We start from the raw sequence: 23,498 nt of genomic DNA on the forward strand, positions 1-23,498 counted from the left end.
GGCACGAGTCAGTCTCATCAAACGGTGGACAGTTCAGCAGACTGTGCATGCAGCCCAGGAGGTGCCACTCGGAAGCTGACAGGACCGAACTGTCCCTGGGGCGTGCCCTGCGTGGACTTGAGGGGGTTAGAGGGGAGGGGCTGGGGAGCAGCCCCCGTGGTGAGGGGCGTGGTGTGCATTGGGGGACCAGCCTCCACCTGGGACACAAGCGCACCATTCTGTCCTTCACGTCAGCTGCTCAGAAACCCTCGATGCCACACGGTGAGGGTCACCTACTGAGCAGCAGCACACAAGAGCTCCCTCCCTGCCCGGCCACAGCACCGCCCACTGACCTGATGGGGTCACAAGCACCATATACACACGGTCCTCCATAAGTGTGTACTACCATCCTGTGTCAATCACGAGAACACCCCCAGAGGCCGTTTAAGATGCGCAGGGCTGGGGCGTAGCTCGGCCGTACCGCACAGGTGCAGGATCAGGCCCTGGGTCAATCCCCAGCACCAAAGGTCAAGTAGCGATAATAAAAAAATCCATGGAAACAAGCACAAGTCAGTCAGGGGGTCTGAATAAGAAGCATGGCTTGTACCCACTTCCACATCCTGGCCAGTACGGTCAGCATTCTGCAGAGTCCCCCTGGGGAAACCGAGGTGAAGGGCACAGGTCCCTTGTCATCCCCACCACTGCGGTGGCACTAAGAATCTGCATTAGGAGCAGCACCGGGCGCCCTGCGGCCTGAGGCGGCGCTGGAGGCGGCTCTGCAGGGGCGTCCTGCTTCCGCGCCTGCTTCCTGGCGCTCGCCCAGGTGTCTTGGCCCCCACACCTGTGGGCACCCGAGTGCAGAGCCGTGGCTCCAGAGCCCAAGGCCCAGCACACAGCTGGCCTCGCACACGGCCTGCCCCACCCCAGGCCCCACGCACACTCACGGGGGACCGAGCGGTCCAGGGGCACGCTCAGGTCAGGGGCTGGCAGCGGCTGTGGTCGGCCCGCCTGGCGCTCCCTCCTGCTGCTCTGAAATGCACAAGTCCCCCCGCTGGGTCTGCTGCTCCTGCCCACCCACTCTCCACGCCTGCCACCCACAGGTCCTGGCCTTTCCTTCTCCCCTGACATCAAACACACTCAACCACCACTAGTGCTCACCAGCACCAGGGGTCCAGCGCCTCAGGGAAAGCAGGTAGGGGCTGCGGAGGAGGGAGGGCGCCCTGCCCACACAGCAGCGGCCAGCAGGGCTCCGCCTCAGGGACGTGGCCCGGGTCTCCAGTGCCCACCAAGCCAGGCCTTCACCACACCAGCCAGAACAGAGGCCGGGAGCGGACGCAGCTCCGGCCTGGCATGTGCGATGGTTCCGCACGCCCACAGCCTGGTGAGGAGGCAGCCGCCCTGAGCACAACAGGCTGCTTCCGCGCTTGTGGGGACTGCAGACCAACGGTCGCACGCAGTAGGCCAGTCACCCCATGTGGCTGCCCCTCGCGGATGCACTCAGCTTCGTTCACAAACCCAAGCACCCACTTTAAAAATTAAAAGTTTCCCGACACGCCACAGGGTTCCCGGGAGGGCAGAAAGCCAGCCCAGGAGGGACAAGACTGGCCCACTCTCCAAGTGGCTGGGAGACCACAGCGGGGCTGCCCTGCCCAGCCCGTGTCTGCTGGCCGAGGAGCCGCCTCTCGCCGGCCCCAACCTCACACTCGCTGAGTGACCGCTCATGAGCCAAGGGCCTGGGCCACCAGAGGAGACTTGCTGTCACCAGGAGAGGCCAGGGCAGGACGACCGCATGGCGCCTCACTGACTGCGGGCCGGGCCAGGCTCTCCCGCCCACTCCCCGAGCATGCGTGCTGCTGGGCTCTGCCGGCTTCCCGCAGCGCTGTTCTCGGTCAGCAGTCCTCGGAGGTGCTGCCCGTGCTCTCTGCCCTGAATCACCCTGGCGCCCCCACAGGTCCCTTGCCACTGTCCCTCTCCTTGCGGCCCAGCCCAGCTCGCCCTCCTCGGAGCCGGTGACCGTCTGCTACAAGCTTCCCCGTGCTCTGCGGCCATCGCTCCTCGGACACCGCAGTCCCCAGTGCCTCAGAAACACTCAGGGACTGGGTTTGCTGGCTCCATGGCTTTTTTTCTTCCTGGTACCGGTCATGAAACCCTTGGGTGCTCCACCACCGAGCCACATCCAGGCCTGTCTGCTGCTCAGGGGAGACAGGGACTGGCCAAGTTGCTGAAGCCGGCCTCAGCCGGAGCCACCAGGGTCACAGGCCCATGCCACCAGGCCCGGCCTGAGGGTCTCTGACCAACCTTAGGACCCTACAGTTCTGGCCTCCCAAGGGAGCAGTGCTGGTCTTCTCAGGAACAGACGCCCAGCCACCCCTCGCTGGTTTGAGTGGCCAGGTCACTGGATTACGGGCAAGCGTCACCACGCCTGGCTGGCATATTCTATTTTTATCACTAGAGACTCTTGCTGTTCCAAATCCACTTGGACCACTTTAACAGCCTCTTGCTTCTTACACCCACCTAGTTCCCGTAGGGGGGTACCTAGGGGTGCTGCGTGTTCTGGTACCGCTGTGCCCTGCAACAGTCCCCTCGGACAGGGAGCTAACCAGAACTCCGCATGCCGCGGCTGGTCACCTCCGGTGCAGCAGTGCTGCTCCCGGGTTGGGCCTCCAGGTCCGCGCCCTGCTGTCCCTGCCTCTGGAGACCAGTATTCTGCTCTGGACTTCACCGTTCTCAAATTTAAACCCCTTATTTTTTCTCTTTAAATGCATTCAATATATTTATTCTGTGCGCCTGGTTCCATCAGTAGCCTGCTCTTGTGGGTTTGGTCCAGCGTGTTCTGCAGGCGCTTGCTGTGTATGCGTGTGTGTGTGAGGCTTTTCCCTGCATACTGGGTCTTGACATCTTAAAAGCTCTCTGGCTGGGGACAGCCCCTTCTGCCCCTTAACTCCCACAGTAAGGAAGGGCCCAGCCTGACCTTTGCTGGACCCTAACCGCGCCCCAGGAGGCAGTGTTTCTCTGACTTTTCTCTGTGACAGGCAGCTAGGAACCACCCCCAAAACCCCAGGCAGGAGCCATCTACAGTGAGCCCAGCCTCCCTGTGACCTGGGTTCACCACCTACCGGCCTGTTAACCGACCTGGTTTTCCTGAGCCCTCCCGTCCCTGGCGGCAGCTCCTGACATCTCAGCAAAGACCAGGACAGGCAGGGAGCTTGCTTCCTGGGCTTGGAGGAGGAGGATTTTCTGAGGGCCACATCTTCCTCTTGACATTTCATCTGTGAGGCCTGGCACAGAGATGGGTTTCCCCAAAACATTTACCCTGTGTCTGCCTTAAATTATGGCCATTTATTTTTCAGAATTTGGCAGTTTTTGAGACAAACTAAACAGCAGAGTTGAAAGCCGGTGAGTTTTCACATCCGTGCCAGCTTTTACAGACCAGCGTTCTCGACAATGGTGTGGCCATCATGAAGGTCAGATGCAGGTGGGCAGCCGGAGCTGCCCAGGTCTTCTCGAAGCTGGCTTGGCTTGTCAACAGAGAAAGCATGTTTATCACCAGCATGTTCCTTTTCTGAATGCTGGGACCAAACACGGCAAACTCCCACTTTTTCCAAGCAAACCCAGTGTTCTGAGAGCCCAGTCCCTGGAGGGCTCTGAGGGCACTTGGGGGAACAGGCGGGAAGGGAGCACCTGGCTGACGCAGCACTGCCTGCCTCCTGGCTGCCTCCCATCTGGCCTGGAAGGCCCGAGGAAGACCTTCAGGCCCTGCCAGGACAACGCAGCCCAGGCAGCAAGGAGCCTGGAGTTCCGGCTCACTGGTAGATTCCCGTTCCAGGGGTGTGTCCTACTGCGGTGGAGACTCCACTCAGCTTGGCTCTGGGCTCAGTCACATGCTGACTGCAAGGCAGCAACCAGGAGGAGCCTGGCCTAGAATCTGCTCAGGCCTCCAGTCAGTGTGAAGTGCAGCCAGGGGGCAGGAAGCAGGAATGCCAACTGCAGGGCCTGAGGCGCCACCCGAAGTCCAGACACAGAGTCCTACCCAGGCCACCTCTCCAAGCCCAGTGCTCATAGACTGACCTGCAGAAGTCCAGACACAGAGTCCTACCCAGGTCACCCCTCCAAGCCCAGTGCTCATAGACTGACCCGCAGAAGTCCAGACACAGAGTCCTACCCAGGCCACCCCTCCAAGCCCAGTGCTCATAGACTGACCCGCAGAAGTCCAGAGCACAGAGTCCTACCCAGGCCACCCCTCCAAGCCCAGTGCTCATAGACTGACCCGCAGAAGTCCAGACACAGAGTCCTACCCAGGCCACCCCTCCAAGCCCAGTGCTCATAGACTGATTGCGTATTTCCTCAGACAGGAACGCGGGAGGACTCGGCCATGTCGTGGTCTTGGCCCTGGCCGCCCCTGGGGCCTGTGTGCACATGCTGGGCCTGGACAGCCTGTGTGCCCATGAGGAGTCATGCCATGCCTGTCAAGCTGGACAGCTGTGCCCTTGACACTGTCTCGGGCACTTGGCAGCGTCAGTACCCTGGCGGGCCTGGGCCACCTGCGTCCTGCCTGAGGAGGCCACCTGTGCTCGCCAGCGGCTTGGCCCTCACCCCCAACTTACCAGCCCCGTTGCTGATGCCGGGCCTTCTCCACTGCTCTCCCGCCAGGGCTGGATACGAGGCGTCCCCGAAACCTCATAGGGACGATGCAAGTTAGACTTGCTGGACTAACACCTGAATGACTCCCGTCCTAGGTGGTGGGCTGTGGCTGGAGGAGGTCCCCGGCCTGCCTTGGGGTCCATGCTTTGCCCCAGCACCTTGTGCTCTCTGCTTCCCGGCTGCTGTGAGCTGAGCAGCTTTCCACTACCTCGTCCCTCCATCTCGATGTCCTGCCTCTCCTCTGGCCCAGAGCAATGGAGTCGGTTACCCTGGACTGAGACCTCTGGAACCATAAGCCTCTAAGCTGTTCTCGTCGGGGTTTTGGTCAGTGACACAAAGCTGACGGGCACACGCTGAACCTCCCTGAGCCCCCGCACTCAGGTCAGTTCACTCCCCGCCAGCCCGCTGGCCTCCGAGGCTACAGGTTCCTAGAGGCCCAGGCCGGGACCCCTCCTGGTCTCTGTGAGCTGCAGATCTGCTCGCCCTGCAGGTGGTGCCGGGATCCGACCCAGGCCGCACATGCTGCGCGGGCGTCATCCACTAGCTGCCTCCCCAGTCACAGGTTAGTTTATCTGCGGTGTCTGCGAATTCTCCAGGGAGAGCCATTTCCTGTGTCCAGTCTACCAGACCCACAAAGCCAAGTCCAGCCTCTTCCCACCAGGAATGAAACCAGACTCCCAAGTTGCTGCTGCAGGTCACACTTTAATAGACCCTCCGAGGACAACACTGGGGCAGGCCCACCTGGCAACAGAGGAAGGGAGCCAGGGGTTCAAACAGGCCACCACTCGCTGGCCAATCGCTCACTGACTGAAAGCACGGGGCCGCGTCCCCAAACCTGCGAGCAGGTAAGGCGAGCAGGAGCGGCAGCAGCCTGGGCCCTGCCCTTCCTGGGGCTTCCGGAGGAGGGTCAGGGTTAGCTGGCCAGCTGTGCCTGGGGTACCTTTGGGTTCCCAATGTGAAGTGAGCAGGGCTCAGTGGCCACCCACGACCAGAGGCACCTTGCACAGAGTGTCCGCCTGCTCAGCACCCTCTGCAGAAGCACACAGGACACATCCCTCCAGGGCAGGGACAGTGCCAAGGAGCTGCCAGGCCTGGCCAGACCGTCCTCTCGTGCTCACAGACCGTGTGTGAGCTTGTCTGGGGTCAGGTCCGAGTGAGGACTCAGCACTGCACACGGTGGACACAGGCTCCTCCACCGTCCCCACCAGGGGTCCCGATGTCCCCAGCACCGAGCGCCCCATATTCAGTCCATGAACATGGGGCCCTCCCACAGGAAGCACCCAACCAGAGCCTGGGCCACCAAGAACAAGCGGGGACCTCCCAGGGAGGGGTGTCCAAGTGGCCTCCACAGGAAGCACCACACTCACCCTGCTCACACCCGGAGGGCATGGCAGGTGGACTGATGACGGGCCGAGGCCCCAGGGCACCCGCAGCTCCACGGCCTGCAGGAGCGGAGGGCGTCTAGGACTGCTTGGAGGCCATGGGCCACCAGTCCGGCACAGACGCAGTCACTGCCACCTGATCACTTTCGGAGGTCCTGATGTGCAGAGGACCCTTGATTTTCTCCAAGCGCAGCAGAGCCAGCCCCACGTTCCCCTGGCCAGCCCTGAATCTGCCTGCCGCCTGTCCTGACGCGGTCAGCACTGCAGTGCCAGGGCCCACGCCACCTGCAGGGAGGGGGCCAGTGAGCCGCACAGGGAAGAGCCGCTTGCGGATGACGCCCATGTGGTGGGTGCGCGTGGTCAGCTCCTGGCCAATGTAGCAGCCCTTGGTGAAGCTCACACCATTCATGAAGGCCAGGTTGGACTCCAGAGGCAGGGCCACTCCTGGGGGCAGGTCCCGGACCCCCTCAGGGATGCCTGTGGGATCAGAAGTCAGAGATGAGTCCGTCCAGGCACATGTGCCCTTCCGTGGCCCAGGGGCCCAGTGGGTCCGACGAGAAGTGCCAGCCTTACCCAGCCCTGCCCACCCCGCGGTCCCGCTAATCCCGCAGGCCCGTTCCACCCATACCTTGCTGGTACCGGTGCGCATGATAGTCCTGGAGGTCTCCTAGCCGGGCCCTGGGCACCAGAGCTGGGCCCTGCTCCTGGGTAAGGAGCCGCCACCCCATGCATGCAGTCCGGGGGTCACGAGTGAGGATGGCGGTGGCCTCTGCCCTCTCCTGCAGCGGTGCGGCCTGGTCAGCCTGGGGAGCGCTGGGCAGCACAGCCCAGACTCGGAGCTCTGGACGCGGCTCCATGGTGACTTTCCGCCGGATCTTGTACAGAGCGAGGTGCTTCTGCAGTGCGCCCAGCACGGAGCTGTCGCACTCGAGGAAGAAGCCCGAGGCCGCCTCAGCACACTCGGGGAGCCTGTGGGAAGGGAGAGGGCTGAGGAGCGGCAGGAGCCCCGCCACGGCCAGCTCTGCAAGCCCAGTGAGGACGATCGCAGACAATGGTGCCCGGCCACAGGGACGGCCTAGAGCACACGGCACCCAGAGGAGGACACCCTGCTCCCCAACAGGCTGACCATGGCCACTGCCCAGGGACGGCCTAGAGCACAGGGCACCCAGACGAGGACACCCTGCTCCCCAACAGGCTGAGCCATGGCCACTGCCCAGGGATGGCCTAGAGCACAGGGCACCCAGACGAGGACACCCTGCTCCCCAACAGGCTGACCATGGCCACTGCCCAGGGACGGCCTCCAGAGCACATGGCACCCAGACGAGGACACCCTGCTCCCCAACAGGCTGACCATGGCCACTGCCCAGGGACGGCCTAGAGCACAGGGCACCCAGACGAGGACACCCTGCTCCCCAACAGGCTGACCATGGCCACTGCCCAGGGACAGCCTCCAGAGCACAGGGCACCCAGACGAGGACACCCTGCTCCCCAACAGGCTGACCATGGCCACTGCCCAGGGACGGCCTAGAGCACAGGGCACCCAGACGAGGACACCCTGCTCCCCAACAGGCTGACCATGGCCACTGCCCAGGGACGGCCTAGAGCACACGGCACCCAGACGAGGACACCCTGCTCCCCAACAGGCTGACCATGGCCACTGCCCAGGGACGGCCTAGAGCACAGGACACCCAGACGAGGACACCCTGCTCCCCAACAGGCTGACCATGGCCACTGCCCAGGGACGGCCTCCAGAGCACAGGTCTTCACGGCACACAAGTCACCTTCTGAGACCATCGTGCAGGGTCGCAGTCCTGGCTGGGTAGGGCTGCAGCTTGCAGCGCAAAGACAGCCGTGGTCTCAACACCCAGGAAATGAGAAAGCCCTGCGCATGGCCACAACCGACCAGCCCACATGCTTGGCCCTGCCGCACACAAATGCAGTGACCAGCAGGCCAGCAACTGTGACCCTGGCTGCTCCAGTCTGCACCCGCAGAGCACAGGCTACATGGGCAGACAGGCACAGGAGCCAGGCCCACGGCCCCCAGGGCAGCCCCTGCAGAGCTGGCCCACGGGGAACCGAGAGCCAGGCCTGCAGCTGCACAGTGCATCAATGGGCCAGGCCATCCGGGCTGGGCAGAGGGACAATGCTGGTGGAAAGGCATTGTGCGAGCAGCTGCTGAGCCCAGGATGGGACATGAGACCCAGCCAACTGCCCTGCAGAAAGGCTAGGGAGAGCTGGGCCTCCTGGCTCCAGGGGAGGTGGAAGGCTGTGGACGTCCAGGACCTGCCTCATGTAGTCCAGGAGGACACTAAGGGGTCCAAGGGTCTCGAGGTGGGTCCTGAGGTGGAGGCAGTGGGAGCCAGTGGGTGTTCACCAGGTGCAAGTGCCGAGGCCACGGCTGCCATGCCCACGCCACCACCCAGGGGCTGACTTTCACACCACCACTGCAAGATGGTGCAAGGGCTGCACCATCAAAGGACCCTGGCCAGACAGAAATCAGGGCCACTTTACAACAGGGACTCATACAGACTTGCTGGTGGGGAACAGTCATCCAGGACGCCGGCCCAGGCTGCAGAGGTGGACTGAGCAAGGATCTGCAGGGGAGCTGAGGCGGAGGGCTGAGACTCCCAGGAGGACGTACAGGAGAGCAGAACCATAAGCAGGTGCCCAGCCCCTCCAGGCCTGAGGGGGCTGAATTCTCCCCAGAGAAAGAGCTGCAGCTGGAACACACCCACGGCACCATCTCTGGCCTCCCTCCACAGCCCAGACCCTGCCGGGCTGCTCGTCGCAGCGGCAGCAGGCTCCACGACGCACCGCACCTGGAGCAGTGAGTCAAGATGAGTACCTCCCCAAACAGCGCTACAGAATTCATCCGCGGGAGACGGAGAGCACCTGGTTTACGGTACAGAGTCAGAAAGCCTGGGCGAGACAAAGCCAACCCCACGAGCCACTCGTGAAACTCGGGCCGGCTCCATCTCCAGTCTTGTCACACCACCAAAGTGGCCAGGTAGAAAGAGGTGGCAACCTGCGTGCGCAGAGATGTGGAGGAGACGGACGGCCACTCAGCATTGCTGGTCAGAAAGCAAACAGCTGGCAGCTTCTTACCAAACCAAACGTGCAACTGCAGGACAGGTCCAATGAAGACGAGGGGACGGAAGAGAAGGGAGCCCACTCCAGCTGGAGCCAGCCTCGCCCAGAGTGCTGAGGTTATGCAGGTTACTCGTGACCCCAGTACCGTGAATCCACTCACCAGGGAAGCTGCCCCGAGTGCCTTCAGCTCACCCTGCAAGGTACTAACGCTTGCAGACACACAAAACGAAGGGAGGCAAGACGTTCTGAGAAACCCAGGGTGCGGGGTGCACTCCAGACACTGTGTGCTGACCAGAGCGCGCGGACGGCCTCCTCCCACAGAGCCAGAGAACGGCCAGGCCACAGAAACCGTGGTGTGGCCCCAGGGTGACACCAACGCCCCTTCTTCACAAAGACTCCTGTAAAAGAGCTGGAGACCCCAAGGGCCCCTCGCTCTTGAGAGAGCCCAAATTCTGCTCTGAGACCGCGTGCCTTTGCCTCACTCTAATGAAGCTCTTCCTCTTTGCTGAAAATGGACTTCTCCTTGCCCAGAAGTGGAGGTCTCCTCTGCCTCTGGGGAGACCCCCAAAACCCCTCACGGTGACGCCCCGACAGCCCAGCTCCCTGCCTGCAGGGCACCTATGCTGCAGAAATGACGGGTGTACACTGTGCCCCTGGGCTTCACAGAAGCCAGCTCACTGCTATGGCCAGAAGGTGAGGGGCAAATGCCCACAAAACCATGGCCACCAGGCTACCTGGCCACAGTGGACAAGAAGGGCCAGCTCAACTGAGTGGGGAGGCCTGAGCCAATCCCAAGGTGCTGCACACTGCAAGACCCACCCAGGACACTCCTAAAATGGCCGTCAGAAAGATGGAAACCAGGGCCCACCCAGAGGCAGGAGAGGCCCCCTGGGCATGGAACATTCTGGATCTGGATCATCGTCAAGCAGTAGGCTCCCAAAGCTACAACCAACCCCACAGGTGAGACATCTGGAAAAGCCCAAGGATGGGCTGTCCTCTGCTTCCTGCTTGCAGCCCTAAGCTGTAGCTGGGACACGGGGAAAGAGGGTAGGTGGGATCTCTCGCAAACAGTTCTTTGCAGTTTTCTAGGAAACTATAATTATTCCAAAACAAAAAGGTAGAAAGGAAGGAGCTGCCTCTAGGTGGGGGTCTGTGCTGAGGGGGAAGGCTGCATACTGGTCCTTACTATCGAAACCCATTTGATATCATTGTGAGTTTTGCCCAAATGCACATTTTCATTTAAAAATCTACAGTAAAGTCTGCACAAGGACTAAGAGAGACCAGGGAAGCGGCCACCAGAAGCGGGCAGAGCCAGGCAAGCACAGAGGTGCGGGCGGACGAAACACAGGAAAGGGCGCGGAGTTGTGGGGAGGCTGACGGGGATGGGGCACGGGTGGCATTGGTGTGGCACCGGGCAGAGGGAGATGGAGGGCCACAGGTAAGGCCATGTGGAACATCACAGGGTCAGGGCGTCCCAGTGGCTGGCTGCCAGCTGCCACCTGTGGATGGAAGTCCAGGTGAGCTGGGCAGACAGGCACAGGGGAGGCTGCAGCCCCGCCGGGCAGAACAGGGGCTGTGGCAGCGAGGGAGGCCCAGCAGCGGGGCAAGGTATGGGAAGCGGTCAGAGCCCCTCACCCCACCAGTCCACCCTGAGCTCCAAGCTCTGAGGCAGGTCCCTGGGACTGCGGTGGGCTGCAGGCACTGGCTTGGTGTCCACCCAGGCCGAGGCCCCTCCAGCCCCACTTCTTCTCATGGGCCCTAGGTTCCTCATGCAGGGCACTTACACCCAGATGTGCCTGTGAACGTATACAACACAGCCCCTTTGCACAGCCAACGCTGGGCTTGGCCCCTGAGTCCTTACTACACGGTGACCAGAGGGAGGTCCAGTCCAGCTCCCCAGGGAACAGACAGCAGGCTTGAGGCGTGGCGAGCAGGATTGGGGCGGCTTTCTCAACCCCCGCACTGCAGACACTGGCCGGGTCATTTCTAGCTGCAGGGCTGTCAGGACACCGGGTAGCATCCCACCGCCCAATCAGCCCTGAGGACTACAGCCACAAGCAGACCCTGCCTAGTGTCCCCAGGTACAGGGCCACAGATAAAACAGAGGACATCTGAATGACATCTGAACCTCAGATCAGCAGGGAGAGAGTTACAGTCGTCCCTCAGGATCCACGGGGGACACTGCCGGTGGTGAGAGTGAGCCGCACCCAGAAAAACCTCGCTGGTGTGGGAATCGCAGGCTGCCACCATCAGGCCCACTGCTGAGTAGCTGAAATCCAGTGGCTGCCAAGCACAGGCTGAGGAGCGCAGACGGACGGGAGGGGAGGAAGAGCTGCAGCAAAGGGGCGGGGTGCTGTCACCCCTTGCCTTCCCCACAGGCCGTCCTGCGCCTGACTGCCCAGCAGGGGGCAGGAGGGGGCCGTGAGGTCGCAGGCAGCCCAAGGCCAGAGGCGAGGGCCAACTGCAGGGTGAACCTCCCACCTGCCTGCTGTCTGCTGCCATGAGCCCCCCCCTTCTCCCCGGCGGGTCCACAAGGACAGAGCGCAGAGTCCGCCCGCTGGGCAGCCGGCCAGCACTGTAGGTGGGGGCAGGCACGTGGGAGCGCTATGCCTCTGCTCAACTCCACTGAACCCTGGGCAGCAGCGCCACGTCCTCACGACACGGGGCAGAACCTGCATAGAACCACACCCTTCCCCGTGCCCGAGACCACCGTGAGGTTGGCTGGGATACCTGAGCATGCGGACGCTACACAGGTTGTGACTCATACCACTTAGGGGATGGAGAGAAGCAGAGTCTGCACATGCTGCGTACAGGCCAGATTTTCTTCTCAAACGTTTTCAACTGAGGTTGGTCCAAACTGCCCAGCAGAGCCCAGGGAGATGGAGGACCGACTGTGTGGGTGTATCCCAAATGCTGTGCAGGGCACACTCACACCAACAGTCATCCTGTGCTCTTCTTTCTGAGTCCTGCAGCCGCTCCAGCGTGCAAAGCCCAGACAGAGGAAGTGGTCTTTGGGCAGCAGCAGGAGGGTCATCTACCAAGAAGTGACACCCAGGAACATACCTACTCCTCTTTTATGTGGGCACAGGTGCATTCTGCAGAGATGGCACCACCAGGGCACAGAAGCCAGCCCCAACCCTCCCGAGAGGTCTCTGCCCCACAGAGTCCCGTGTCCAGAACACCAACTGCTCCCGCAAGGCGGTGCAGGCCCAGCCTCCACCCCACCCTGCAGTTGAGATCCCCAAACCACAGGATCCTAAGCAGGGACAAAGGCTCGGGGGTCCTGGGGACTGGGGTGCAGGACACACAGCTGCACAGGGACCAGGCCCTAGACATCTTAATGAAGGGCAAGTGCATGCCCCAGGAGGACCTGTCCCAGGAAGGGCCAGTCCAGGGCTTGTGATCGTTCTTGTCCACACAAGTCTCTTCTGTTCCCTGGTGCTGGGCATATGGTGGCCAGAGTCCAGACACAGTGGAGACCAGAGACTCAGGCAAAGTTTGTGTCCATGTGGGTCATGGAACCCTGACACTTGGGCGGGAGGAGAGAGCCAAGTCAGGCCCAAGTTGCGGCTCATCATGTGTCCCTACGAGATGTCCTCTTGAGGACATCTGATGGAAGACAAGAGGAGGTGGGACGGCTTCTGGCCCCTCCGGTTCCTCCTGAGCCACACTGCCCTGGGCACCGAGACTGCACAGGGGTCCCACAGAGCTCAGCTGGCAGTGAGGCCACGGTCCAGGCCCAGCCTCCCTGCCTCCAACAGGAAGACAGACCAAAACCAACTGACAAAAAGGCACCGGAGAAAGCGTCAACCCTGGAGCCTCATCTTGGAGTGGAAGCGAGACATACAATAAAGGCAGAGAGCTCAAACCCACCAACGAGCAGCGCAGCCAGGAGGAGACCTGGGGAAACCTGCACGCACACTACTAAGGGGCAGAAGCCCTTCCAAAAAGCCTGTGTCCTGTACGCCTCCAACTTGGACCATTCCAGAAAAGGCAGAACTATGGAGGCAGGAGATAAGAGGAAGGAGGAGGAAGAGGCAGCGCACCTATTCACACCCACGAGGCGTGGGTCCAGAGGGTCCAGAAACAAGAGCCAGCCCTCGCGCACACAGGCGGGGGATCGCGTGTCTCCTGGCTCACCCATGCCAGCAGGTGCTCCCCTGGTGCAGGTGCGGTCAGTGGGTGAGACAGGGGCGGGCAGGCACACGGGAACTCTGCCCCCTCTGCTCAAGTTCACTGTGAACCTAAAACAGCTCTCTCCTCCGCCCCTGCAAAGAGAAGCGGGCATGATGGCTCAGGCCTGTGATCTCAGAGACTCGGAGGCTGAGGCAGGAGGAGCACAAGTTAGAGGTCAGCCTGGCAACTGAGTGAGAACCTGACTCAGAAGAGAAGAAAAGGGCTGAGGGTGCGGCTCAGTGGTAGAGCCCCTGTCTCCCAAGGACTGGGTTCGATCCCCAGGACTGGGGTGAGGGCAAGAGGGGGAATCCACGGAGAAGAGAAAGTCAGAGACAGACAGAAAAGAGAGACAAAGACAGAAAGACAGATGGGGGAGGGGTGGGGAAAGGCAGAGAAAGTGCCCCAGGGACTGGCCAGGGGCAGCAGGTGCAGCTGGGCTGTGCTGGGCTTCCGGGAGAGCTGCCCTGACCGTGCTGCTCCTCCCCTAGAGCAGCAGCCATGGAGAGAGAAACCAGCAGCCAGCAGCGGCCAGCAGGGAAGCTCAGACTCAACCCCAGACGCCCAGGCAGGGGTGCCGGGAAGGACGAGGCTCAGTCCTAACCACCCCACACGGCGGGCAGAGCCCGGCAGACGCACGGAGCACAGCACTGCAGACGGAAGACAGCACGGGGACCTCTGACTACTGAGGAGCGGCAGGATCACAGGCTCGAGGGGAAGAGAAGCTGGAGGGTTTCATGAAGCACTCTTACAACGACCCTGAACTCCTGCTCTCCCAGGTCTCTCCCAGGTCCCTGCCGGGCATGCCCTGGCACGCACCCTGAGGGTGACCTCAGAAGGAAGGTCGGAGCAGGTGATGTTGTCCTTCAGTGCCTTCGGCATACAGAGCGGCGGGGGCATGCTGAGTGCCCAAGCCACCAGCCGTCGTGGTCGGGGGCGGTGCAGGGGACTCCCACACACCAGGGCACACGGTCAGTTGGCTGGGAGAGAGCTGACCATGAATGACGACTGCTGGCACAGCAGCTTGGCAGGCACAACCCAGACCAGTAGAAAGGCACAGAAGGAAAAAAACCCGAGAAACGAACCGAAGTCCCCTGCAGAGTAGAAGACCCACTGGGAAGGGGAGTTCAAAGGAACCAGACTCGGAAGAGGAGCTGGAAGGCTCCAGGAGGGACCCGAGGCCAAGACCGCAGCAAGGTGAACAGGTTCCAGCAGTGATCAGAGCAGTGGCGTTAAGGCCCTAAGCGCCCAACCGTGTTGCAAACGCCACGTGTGCACACTCTGAACATCCCGGCTGAGCAGCAGCACAAAACTGCTGGTCATAGCACAGTCAGAGATGTTTGGACCAGACATTGTTAGCCCAGGAAAACCTCCAGATTAACTCAGTACGGTTTCTACTTAATACATGCCACTTTTGCACCATATCAAAGGTTGAACAAGTTGGCGACCACCTGTACTACAAATCACTATATGAAAAGCTCAAAATGACCAAAGAACATAGCTTAGAATTAGGGCAGTGAGCTGCGTATGGCGGTGCACACCTGTAATCCCAGGCTGAGGCAGGAGTATGGCAAACTCAAGGCGGGTTGGGCAACTTAGTGAGATCCTATCTCATGATAAAAAATGGAAAGGGCTGGGAATGTGGTTCAGTGGTAGAGCGGCCCAAGGTTCACTCTTCAGTATTGCAAAAAAAAGGGGGGTGGGGGTGGGGGAAGGAAATTAAAGCATTAGAGGGAAAAAAAATAAACACATGAGACAAACAAGAGAGGATGGCACGGTGAAGCAGTCACAGAGACTCGAGCCTCCAGGGTGTTCTGCAAAGGGCATGTGGTGCCCTGCTTAGGCTTGAGGTCTTGGGGTCTCTACCAGAGAGCAAGAGCCATGGCAGGGTTCTCCTGACAGTACCTGACTTACCAAGCAACAGCCGGGAACTTTGGCTCCATGGCTGTCATTTGTTGAGCCCTGTTCTAGCTTCAAAGAGCCCCAGAAAGCACATAGTCATGTTTGAAAGCACCGGAGAGAACACGTACATGTATGGAAATGTCACAGTGAAACCCATCAACTCAAACGACCCTGGAGAGGTGAAGAGGCACCAGCTTCTCTGCAGACATAAGCAGCGAGAACACACACTGTGGGGACACTCTCCGCCTGGAATTTCACCCCACAGGTGCTCAGGGAAAGCCCCTTTCAAAGACACAGTGAGTCCAAACCTTCACCTCAGCATCTGGTCATCACAAGAAGGGACTCCCCCTACTCCAATGCAAGAAGTCAGGGTAGGAGGACCTCTGCAGGAGTCCACAAGAGCCCCGTGTACCTGGACACCCCAGGGATGCACGTAGATTGCAGTGAGTGTTCAGGTCCTGGGAAGCAGGGCAAATGCACACCCAATGCTGTAAACACGCACAGCCCCAGCAAACCTATTTTCAGTAAAGATAATGTCAGCACGGAGACCGAAAACCTTATTGGACAATGGGAAGCCTGTGGAGGGGAACACGAAGAGCACGTCCACGGATTTGAGGCTGCACGTGCAGGAGGCGACCCCTTTTCTTCACGAGGTGAGGAGGAAGTGACAGGCAGGGCTGAAAGGAATCGCCATCCAGAGACTGCCCACCTCCAGAGGCAGGGCACAGCAGCCCCTGACCTGAGCAGGTGGGAGCACAGATCCTCGCTAGGTGCCAGTCATGGTCCGTCCCTGGGTTTCCTCCCCGGAGAATCCAGCCCAAACTCGCTGGGTGTTCTTCCCCGGGTGTCCGGTTCACCCAACCCCGAGCATCCTCACCCGTTGTCCAGCCCGCCCTCCACTGGCCGTTCCCGCCCGGGGGCCCAGCCCACCCTGCCCCGCCCTGAGCGTCCTCTCCAGAGCGCCCAGCCCGTCCTTCCTCCGCTGAGGCCCTCCCTTCACGTATCCCCCGCCCCGCCCCAAGGTCACCACCCACGCCCGCGCTCACCCGTACAGGATGACGTCATACAGCGTGCGGCCCTGCACGTTCAGGAAGTGGGCGTAGGCCGCGCGCGCAGGGGGCGTTGCCGCGCCTACCCCGGGACCCGGAAGTGGCAGCTCATTGGTCAGCAGCCCCAGCAGAAAGGGCGCCGCGTCCGGGCCGCGCACGCGCAGCAGGGAACGCTCGTCTAGCAGGAAACACGCCCAAGCCGCACCGTCCGCATGGTCGCCTCCAAGACGGCTAGAGCTATGGGCCAGGCGGCGCCTCGGGGCCGCGTGCAGCCGCCAGCGCCAGGTCGGGCCGCCGCGTCCCGGAGCCGCGCCCCGGAGCAACGCCGCGACCGCCATCTTGGGCAGGAGTGAGGCGGCGGGAGGGCAGGCGCCACAGCGGCCCCTGGCGGCAGCCGCCGGCAGAAAGGGGCGGGCGGAGCGTGTGCGCGTGAGGAGTGCGTTTGGGTCGGGCGAGGGTGGGACCCCGCGGGCGAGAGCAGGGCGGGGCATGCGCGGGGGGCGGGGCTGCGTGGTGGGAGGTGCGGAAGAACGGGGCCGCGCCGGCGCGCCTGCGGGGCGGGGCCTCCGTCCGTCTGTCAGCCGCAGGCCGCGCCCTGGTGTTGTCAGACCCGCTCCCCTGCCTTGCGCGGGTCCTGTTTTCCGTGGCGAGTACGCGCCGCCCAGTTTGCCTTCTTGCCCTTCTTTTAGTTCTTTTACCGTGGTGACGTGTCTGTCGTCGTAACCACGCTGAGCCTCCCATCGGTGCCGCCGAGCGCATCCTGGCGCTCCTCCTTCCCAGGGGCCTCCTGCGATGCCCCGCACGTGGCCGCCCTCCGTGCTGCCTGGCCCGGGGCGCGGGGCTCGCCGGTTCCTGCGGTGGCGGGATGTGTCGGACCCCGCGCCTTGCCGTCTGCCCAGGCTGGGCTCGCGCCTGCTCTCCGCGTCCCACCTGCGTGTCTGTGGCGAGTGTCAGGTCCAGGGCTCGGCCTCCGTGCAGCCGTTTTATGAACCAGTCTCACTTCCTGCCCCAGGGAGGTGCTTGCAGAGCCCCCATCACCACCTGCTGACCGACCTCGCCGGGTGTCTCCCCTGCCCGCCGCCCACCGCGGCCAGCTGGTGCGAGCTCGTGCAGGCAGCCCAGACCGGCCCTGCAAAATACCCAGCTGAGTTCTCCCTGCCGCTCACTCCGAGCGATGGCCTTTGTCAGCTCCTGCCTGACAAGTAAAGCTTCTTAACTGTGGGTTTCTTTGCCCGGTTTCTGTGTTGCGTGCGTGTTTGTTTCCTCGTGAGCACCACGCCTGGCAGAACTTTCGTCCTTTCTGAAGTTGAATCATATCTCACTGTTTGAGTAGATCACGTTTTGTCCCCCTTTCCTCCATCAGTGGCCTCTTGGGTTGCTTTCACCTCTGTCCGCAGTGAACACGGGTGGACAGACAGGTATCTCTTCGAGAACCTGCTTTGAATTCTCTGGGGTGTGTTCCCAGAGGTGGGCTTGTCGGGTCCTATGAGGGTTCGTGCTGAGTTACCTGAGAAGCTGCCCACCTGTTTCCTAGAGAGCCCTGTCATTTGGCTACTGTAACAAAGTACCTAGCCGCCTGTGGGGGCGTCAAACTCGCTTTCTTGTCTGGAAGCTCTGGAGGCCGAATCTCCAGGTGAGTGTCAGGAGGCCTCTCTGACTTGGTGTGACTTGCGTGTCCTCACATGATTGTCACTCTGAGTCTGTCTTGATTGGTGTCACAGGACACCAATCCTGTGGGATCAAGGTCTGCTGCAGTGACCACATTAACCTAATCACTTCCTTTAGTCCAGTACTGGCCCACTGAGGTCAAGGACCGCGGTGGACTGAGGTTCCGCGGTAGAGCCACCCATCCTGGGAGGCTTGCAAGGAGCAGGCGTGCCGCTGCCTGTCCTGGAGGCAGGACGCCCAAGGTCTCTGCAGGGCAGGCTGCCGTCCAGGAGGGCTGCTCCCGGGGGTCCTCACACGGAGGAGCAGGGACTCTGGGCCCCTGGTGCAGACTCATCCCGTCACCAGGCTCCCCTCTGTGACCTGTGACCCCGTCACATCCAGGCGGCCCCACCTGACAGCGCGGCCTGGGGAGAGGCTTCCGTCTCGCCTCCAGGCTGAGGCCGCACAGCCCACTGCAGGTGTTTCCAGTGTCCTGTGCTGACCCCCCGCTCACCACCAGCAGGAGCGTCGGCTGTCCCTCTGTCCCCGTGGCCCGCCTCTAGCTGCCTGGCCTTCTCCACAGTCTCTCGTTCTGCTCTTTGGGTCCTGGTGATGTCGGCTGCAGTGCAGGGCACCATCCCCAGGTGTGTCCCTCGGACAGGGCAAGGTGCCCACCCTGCTGGCCTCTGAGCAGTGGCAGCATGGTGTGCCGAGGCACCACCGGCCTCTCAGCTGCCCCTATGCCCTCGACACTGGCCTGGTGGCTCCACCTCCGGGGCCCTCCCCAGGACCGCCATGGCTGCACTGGGGACGTCACAGCCACCCCAGGGCACTTCTTGGGGAACCCCCTGTGGTGGCCCCCCAGGCCCGGGGTCCGTGACCCGGTACAGGGTGCCTGTGCACCACACCGCCTGGGCACGTGCCTCCGGCTTCACAGCCCCCTGCTCCCGGCCAGCACACCAGAGCTCCTCCCCTGCTCCCGGCCCGCACACCAGAGCTCCTCCCCTGCTCCCGGCCAGCACACCAGAGCTCCTCCCCTGCTCCCGCCCAGCACACCAGAGCTCCTCCCCTGCTCCCGCCCAGCACACCAGAGCTCCTCCCCTGCTCCCGCCCGGCACACCAGAGCTCCTCCCCTGCTCCCGCCCGGCACACCAGAGCTCCTCCCCTGCTCCCGCCCGGCACACCAGAGCTCCTCCCCTGCTCCCGCCCGGCACACCAGAGCTCCTCCCCTGCTCCCGCCCGGCACACCAGAGCTCCTCCCCTGCTCCCGCCCGGCACACCAGAGCTCCTCCCCTGCTCCCGCCCGGCACACCAGAGCTCCTCCCCTGCTCCCGCCCGGCACACCAGAGCTCCTCCCCTGCTCCCGCCCAGCACACCAGAGCTCCTCTCCTGCTCCCGCCCAGCACACCAGAGCTCCTCCCCTGCTCCCGGCCCAGCACACCAGAGCTCCTCCCCTGCTCCCGCCCAGCACACCAGAGCTCCTCCCCTGCTCCCGGCCCGCACACCAGAGCTCCTCCCCTGCTCCCGCCCAGCACACCAGAGCTCCTCCCCTGCTCCCGCCCAGCACACCAGAGCTCCTCCCCTGCTCCCGCCCAGCACACCAGAGCTCCTCCCCTGCTCCCGCCCAGCACACCAGAGCTCCTCCCCTGCTCCCGCCCCGCACACCAGAGCTCCTCCCCTGCTCCCGGCCCGCACACCAGAGCTCCTCCCCTGCTCCCGGCCCGCACACCAGAGCTCCTCCCCTGCTCCCGCCCAGCACACCAGAGCTCCTCCCCTGCTCCCGCCCCGCACACCAGAGCTCCTCCCCTGCTCCCGCCCAACACACCAGAGCTCCTCCCCTGCTCCCGCCCAGCACACCAGAGCTCCTCCCCTGCTCCCGCCCAGCACACCAGAGCTCCTCCCCTGCTCCCGCCCAGCACACCAGAGCTCCTCCCCTGCTCCCGCCCAGCACACCAGAGCTCCTCCCCTGCTCCCGGCCCAGCACACCAGAGCTCCTCCCCTGCTCCCGCCCAGCACACCAGAGCTCCTCCCCTGCTCCCGGCCCAGCACACCAGAGCTCCTCCCCTGCTCCCGCCCAGCACACCAGAGCTCCTCCCCTGCTCCCGCCCGGCACACCAGAGCTCCTCCCCTGCTCCCGCCCGGCACACCAGAGCTCCTCCCCTGCTCCCGCCCAGCACACCAGAGCTCCTCCCCTGCTCCCGGCCCGCACACCAGAGCTCCTCCCCTGCTCCCGCCCAGCACACCAGAGCTCCTCCCCTGCTCCCGGCCCGCACACCAGAGCTCCTCCCCTGCTCCCGCCCAGCACACCAGAGCTCCTCCCCTGCTCCCGCCCAGCACACCAGAGCTCCTCCCCTGCTCCCGCCCAGCACACCAGAGCTCCTCCCCTGCTCCCGGCCCGCACACCAGAGCTCCTCCCCTGCTCCCGCCCAGCACACCAGAGCTCCTCCCCTGCTCCCGGCCCGCACACCAGAGCTCCTCCCCTGCTCCCGCCCAGCACACCAGAGCTCCTCCCCTGCTCCCGCCCCGCACACCAGAGCTCCTCCCCTGCTCCCGGCCCGCACACCAGAGCTCCTTTGGAAGACTTTCTGCCTGTGGTCCTGAGCTCCAGCTGGGAGGGATGTCCTGTGTGTCCTGTACTTGTTAAGACGACTGGAGGTCAGGAGGCTGAGGCAGGAGGATGGAGAGTTCAACGCAGAAGTGCGAGTTCTGCACAAGGGAGGTGCTAAGCAACGCAGTGGACCCTGTCTACGTAAAATGTAGCATGAGGGTGGGCCTCAGTGGTCAGTGCCCCTGGGTTCAACCCCTGGTACCCCCAGAACATGCCATGAAGGGCGCCTTACTGAGGGTCTGTGGTGGCAGGCCCAGGCCCCTGAGAGCTGGACTCCCCTGAGCAGCCAGGCGTTCGCTCCACGAGGCAGGTCGGCTGGTGACTGGAAGCAGCCGGGAGGAGGCAGGAGAGGGCTCTGGCTGGGCCACCCACAGGGTTCTGCTGTGGGCAGGCCAGTGACTGGACGTCCCTGGGGATGGCGAGGCTGAGTGGAGTCCCCAGGACTGGGAACTGGACCAGGGAAACTCTGCCACTGAGCTGCATCCCTGTCCCTTTTTATTTTAAGACATTCTCATTAAGTTGCCCAGGCTGACGTTGAACCTGAGATCCTCCTGCCTCAGCCTCCCAGGTAGCTGGGGTTGCAGGTGTAAGCAGGGTAGAGGTGCCATGAGTCCCATTCTTCACGGGCGAGGGCCACCACGCCCCTGAAGCTGAGCCTGGGGTTAGGCCTGGGAGCCCTACCACCGTCTGGCCAAGCAAAGCATCTTCACCGAAGTGCCCTGCCACCGCAGGCTCCAGGCCGTGCCTGGCACGTGTGGGCACGCAGTTGGCGCTGGAGGAGTCGGCGAGTTGCCGTCCAGGGCATCTCTACGTGGCTCTGGCTGCGACCAGGCCCAGTCCCTGGCTTGGCCTTTGGAACCCTTCTATCTGGCCCAAACTCTGTGGGAGCACAGATCCCTCCCAGTTGGGCCTGACCAGTACTGGGGCAGAGCCTGGGCTGGCAGAAGCCCAGGCAGGAACCCCCAAAGTCCCCCTCCCTTGGTGGCTCTTGGGCCACAGGCTTCCTGATTGACAGCAGCCAGGCTGGAATGCACTGCCTGCCCACTGCGCCTTCCTCTTCCCTAGACCGGAGGGTGACCCGGCACCTCCCTGCTGTCCTGTTCGAAGAACGGAAGCCGGGCTGGACAGCGCTGGCAGGGGCAGCACCCAGGGCTGGGGTCACGTTCCTCAGGCCTCATGTCAGTCCGTCTCTGGCCAGCAGCAGCACCAGCAGGAAGGGCACACAGGCAGCCCATCCGGCCTGTCAGCTGGTGACCAGGCCCAGCCCTGGTGGCCAGCCAGGACCTGCTGGGCTGTTGAGATACAGGCCCTTCTAGGAAAGAAGTCTGCCTCTGCAAGACCAGGCGTGGGCTTCTCCAGGGAGCCGTTCCGGAGTCTCTGAAGCAGCTGGTCAGCGTGACCACAGCAGCCCCTGGGCTCCCGAGTGAGGCTTCAGGCCGGCCACAGCAGGGGTGCAAGAGCTGGGAACATGGCCGGCCTGCGTTCCAGCCCAGTTTCCCCAGGTAGTTATGGTTTCCTGTTTTCCATGGCTTCCTCCCTCCCAGGGGAAGCAGGAAGGAGCTGCCCCATTCTAGGGATGCCTCTGAACATGGCCCTGCCCCCAGCCCTCTGCAAACTCCCCCTGCAGCGACCAGTTGGCTGAGGCTGTGGAAACAGATGAGGCCAGGCATTCCAGTCTGATCCTGCTCCAGGGCCTGCCCCACATCCCACCAACCCCTGGACAGTGTCCAGGCTCAGCCTGATGCCCTTGTGGCCATCCCAGGGAGATAGGGAAACTGAGGCACAGAGCGTGTGGTCTTCAGGAGCCAAGTGGCTTGTCTTGTGGTACTGGGACTCGAACCCAGACCCTGCGCGTGCTCAGCTGACCCTCTGCCACTGAGCTGCACCCAGAGCCCTTTTATTCTGAGACAAGGTCTGCCCCCAGCCTCCCAGGTAGCTGGGGTCACAGGCTGTACCCCTGCGCGGTGGCCGAGTGCCAGGCAGCAGGCAGTCTGGGGGTCTCCCTGGGACCTGGGAGACCAGACCCCTCAGTGTCGGCCTCCTACGCCATTTCCTGCGAGGGGCTCGCTCAGGCTGGAGGCCATTGTTCTGTCCAGAGAGTGGAGGATGTGGCCTTGGAGGTGGGACCTGCAGATGGCATGGAGGCAGGGCCAGCAAGGGTGCTCCTGATGGGAGGATGGGGCCGCAAGACCCAGTGACCACAGTGAAGTGCTCACAGAACTGACGGGGCAGTGGCCCCTCGGTCCCCAGGTCTGTGGGAAGAGAGGGCCATCACCTAGGGCCCCTTCGTCCCGCCTCCACGCCATGGAGCGCTCAGCTGGGCACACACCTCCCGGTACGGGCAGTTGCCTGAAGTCCAGCCCCGGGACCTCAGGACGAGGCCTCCAAGGAAGGGCTTAAGGTAAAATGAGGTCCGAGGGTGGGTCTGGTCCTACATGACCAGTGCCTGGTGAGGGACCAGGATGCAGATGCAGGGGCAGCGTGAGAGGGTGGAGCAGGTGGGTCTGGAAGCCCAGGTGGAGGCCTGGACCTGGGACCTGAGGAGAGGCGGCTCTGTTCCAGCCAGCGCGTGGTGCAGCCTGAGCCACTGCGAGGTGCAGCTCCGTTTTCAGCCTCCCTGCCACGTGTGTCCCTCTGAACAGGCTCCAGCTGACGGGTGCGGTGAGCTGGAGATCTGAGAGGAACAGAACCAACAGCGATCTGGAGAAGTGCCGCTCTCACTATGGACGTTACCTCGTGCCGCTAGGCCGCGGGGGCCCAGGTGCCGATGATTGTATTCTTCATAAAGAACAGAAGGCAGGACCAGAGGCTGCCCACCCAAAGAAATACTCAAGGAGGTGGGTACGCCAGTTACCCTGACTTATCACTATACCTGTAGACATCTGTGTCAATTAAAAATAACATTCCAAAACCACTACTGCGGGCGTGTCTGGAAGTGTTCCCCACGAGATCCGCCCCTGAACGGGTAGGCAGGAAAACCAGAGCTGGGCCTCGTCCAGTAGGTAAGACTGACGGTGAGAGCCGGCC

At 62.7% G+C, this 23,498-nt stretch overlaps 1 protein-coding gene and 1 long non-coding RNA gene across 7 annotated transcripts; one reads left to right on the forward strand and one right to left on the reverse strand.

Moving 5' to 3' along the window:
- Nucleotides 1–5,308: 5,308 nt before the first annotated feature.
- Iba57 (iron-sulfur cluster assembly factor IBA57) lies at nt 5,309–17,368 on the reverse strand. 5 transcript variants are annotated; one of them, XM_047537985.1, is made up of 4 exons: nt 16,906–17,368; nt 16,214–16,652; nt 6,631–6,971; nt 5,309–6,479 (listed from the first exon to the last, which is right to left on the reverse strand). In XM_047537985.1, exons 1-4 carry the CDS (start codon nt 16,973–16,975, stop codon nt 6,082–6,084), a joined length of 1,248 nt encoding a protein of 415 aa, XP_047393941.1. In that variant the 5' UTR covers nt 16,976–17,368; the 3' UTR covers nt 5,309–6,081. The 5 variants fall into 5 exon arrangements, with proteins under 5 accessions (XP_047393941.1, XP_047393944.1, XP_047393945.1 ...); XM_047537988.1 differs by lacking the exons at nt 16,214–16,652; nt 16,906–17,368 and adding an exon at nt 15,907–16,053; XM_047537989.1 differs by lacking the exons at nt 16,214–16,652; nt 16,906–17,368 and adding an exon at nt 15,877–16,019.
- LOC124975094 (uncharacterized) lies at nt 16,219–23,372 on the forward strand. 2 transcript variants are annotated; one of them, XR_007106841.1, is made up of 5 exons: nt 16,219–16,652; nt 16,906–18,507; nt 21,537–21,973; nt 22,704–22,872; nt 23,114–23,372. It is a non-coding gene; the product is annotated as an uncharacterized LOC124975094 (long non-coding RNA). The 2 variants fall into 2 exon arrangements; XR_007106840.1 differs by having other exon boundaries at nt 21,537–22,872.
- Nucleotides 23,373–23,498: the final 126 nt, after the last annotated feature.

This window comes from Sciurus carolinensis, unplaced genomic scaffold, assembly GCF_902686445.1.
Source record: "Sciurus carolinensis unplaced genomic scaffold, mSciCar1.2, whole genome shotgun sequence".
In the NCBI taxonomy this organism is placed as follows: domain Eukaryota; kingdom Metazoa; phylum Chordata; class Mammalia; order Rodentia; family Sciuridae; genus Sciurus; species Sciurus carolinensis.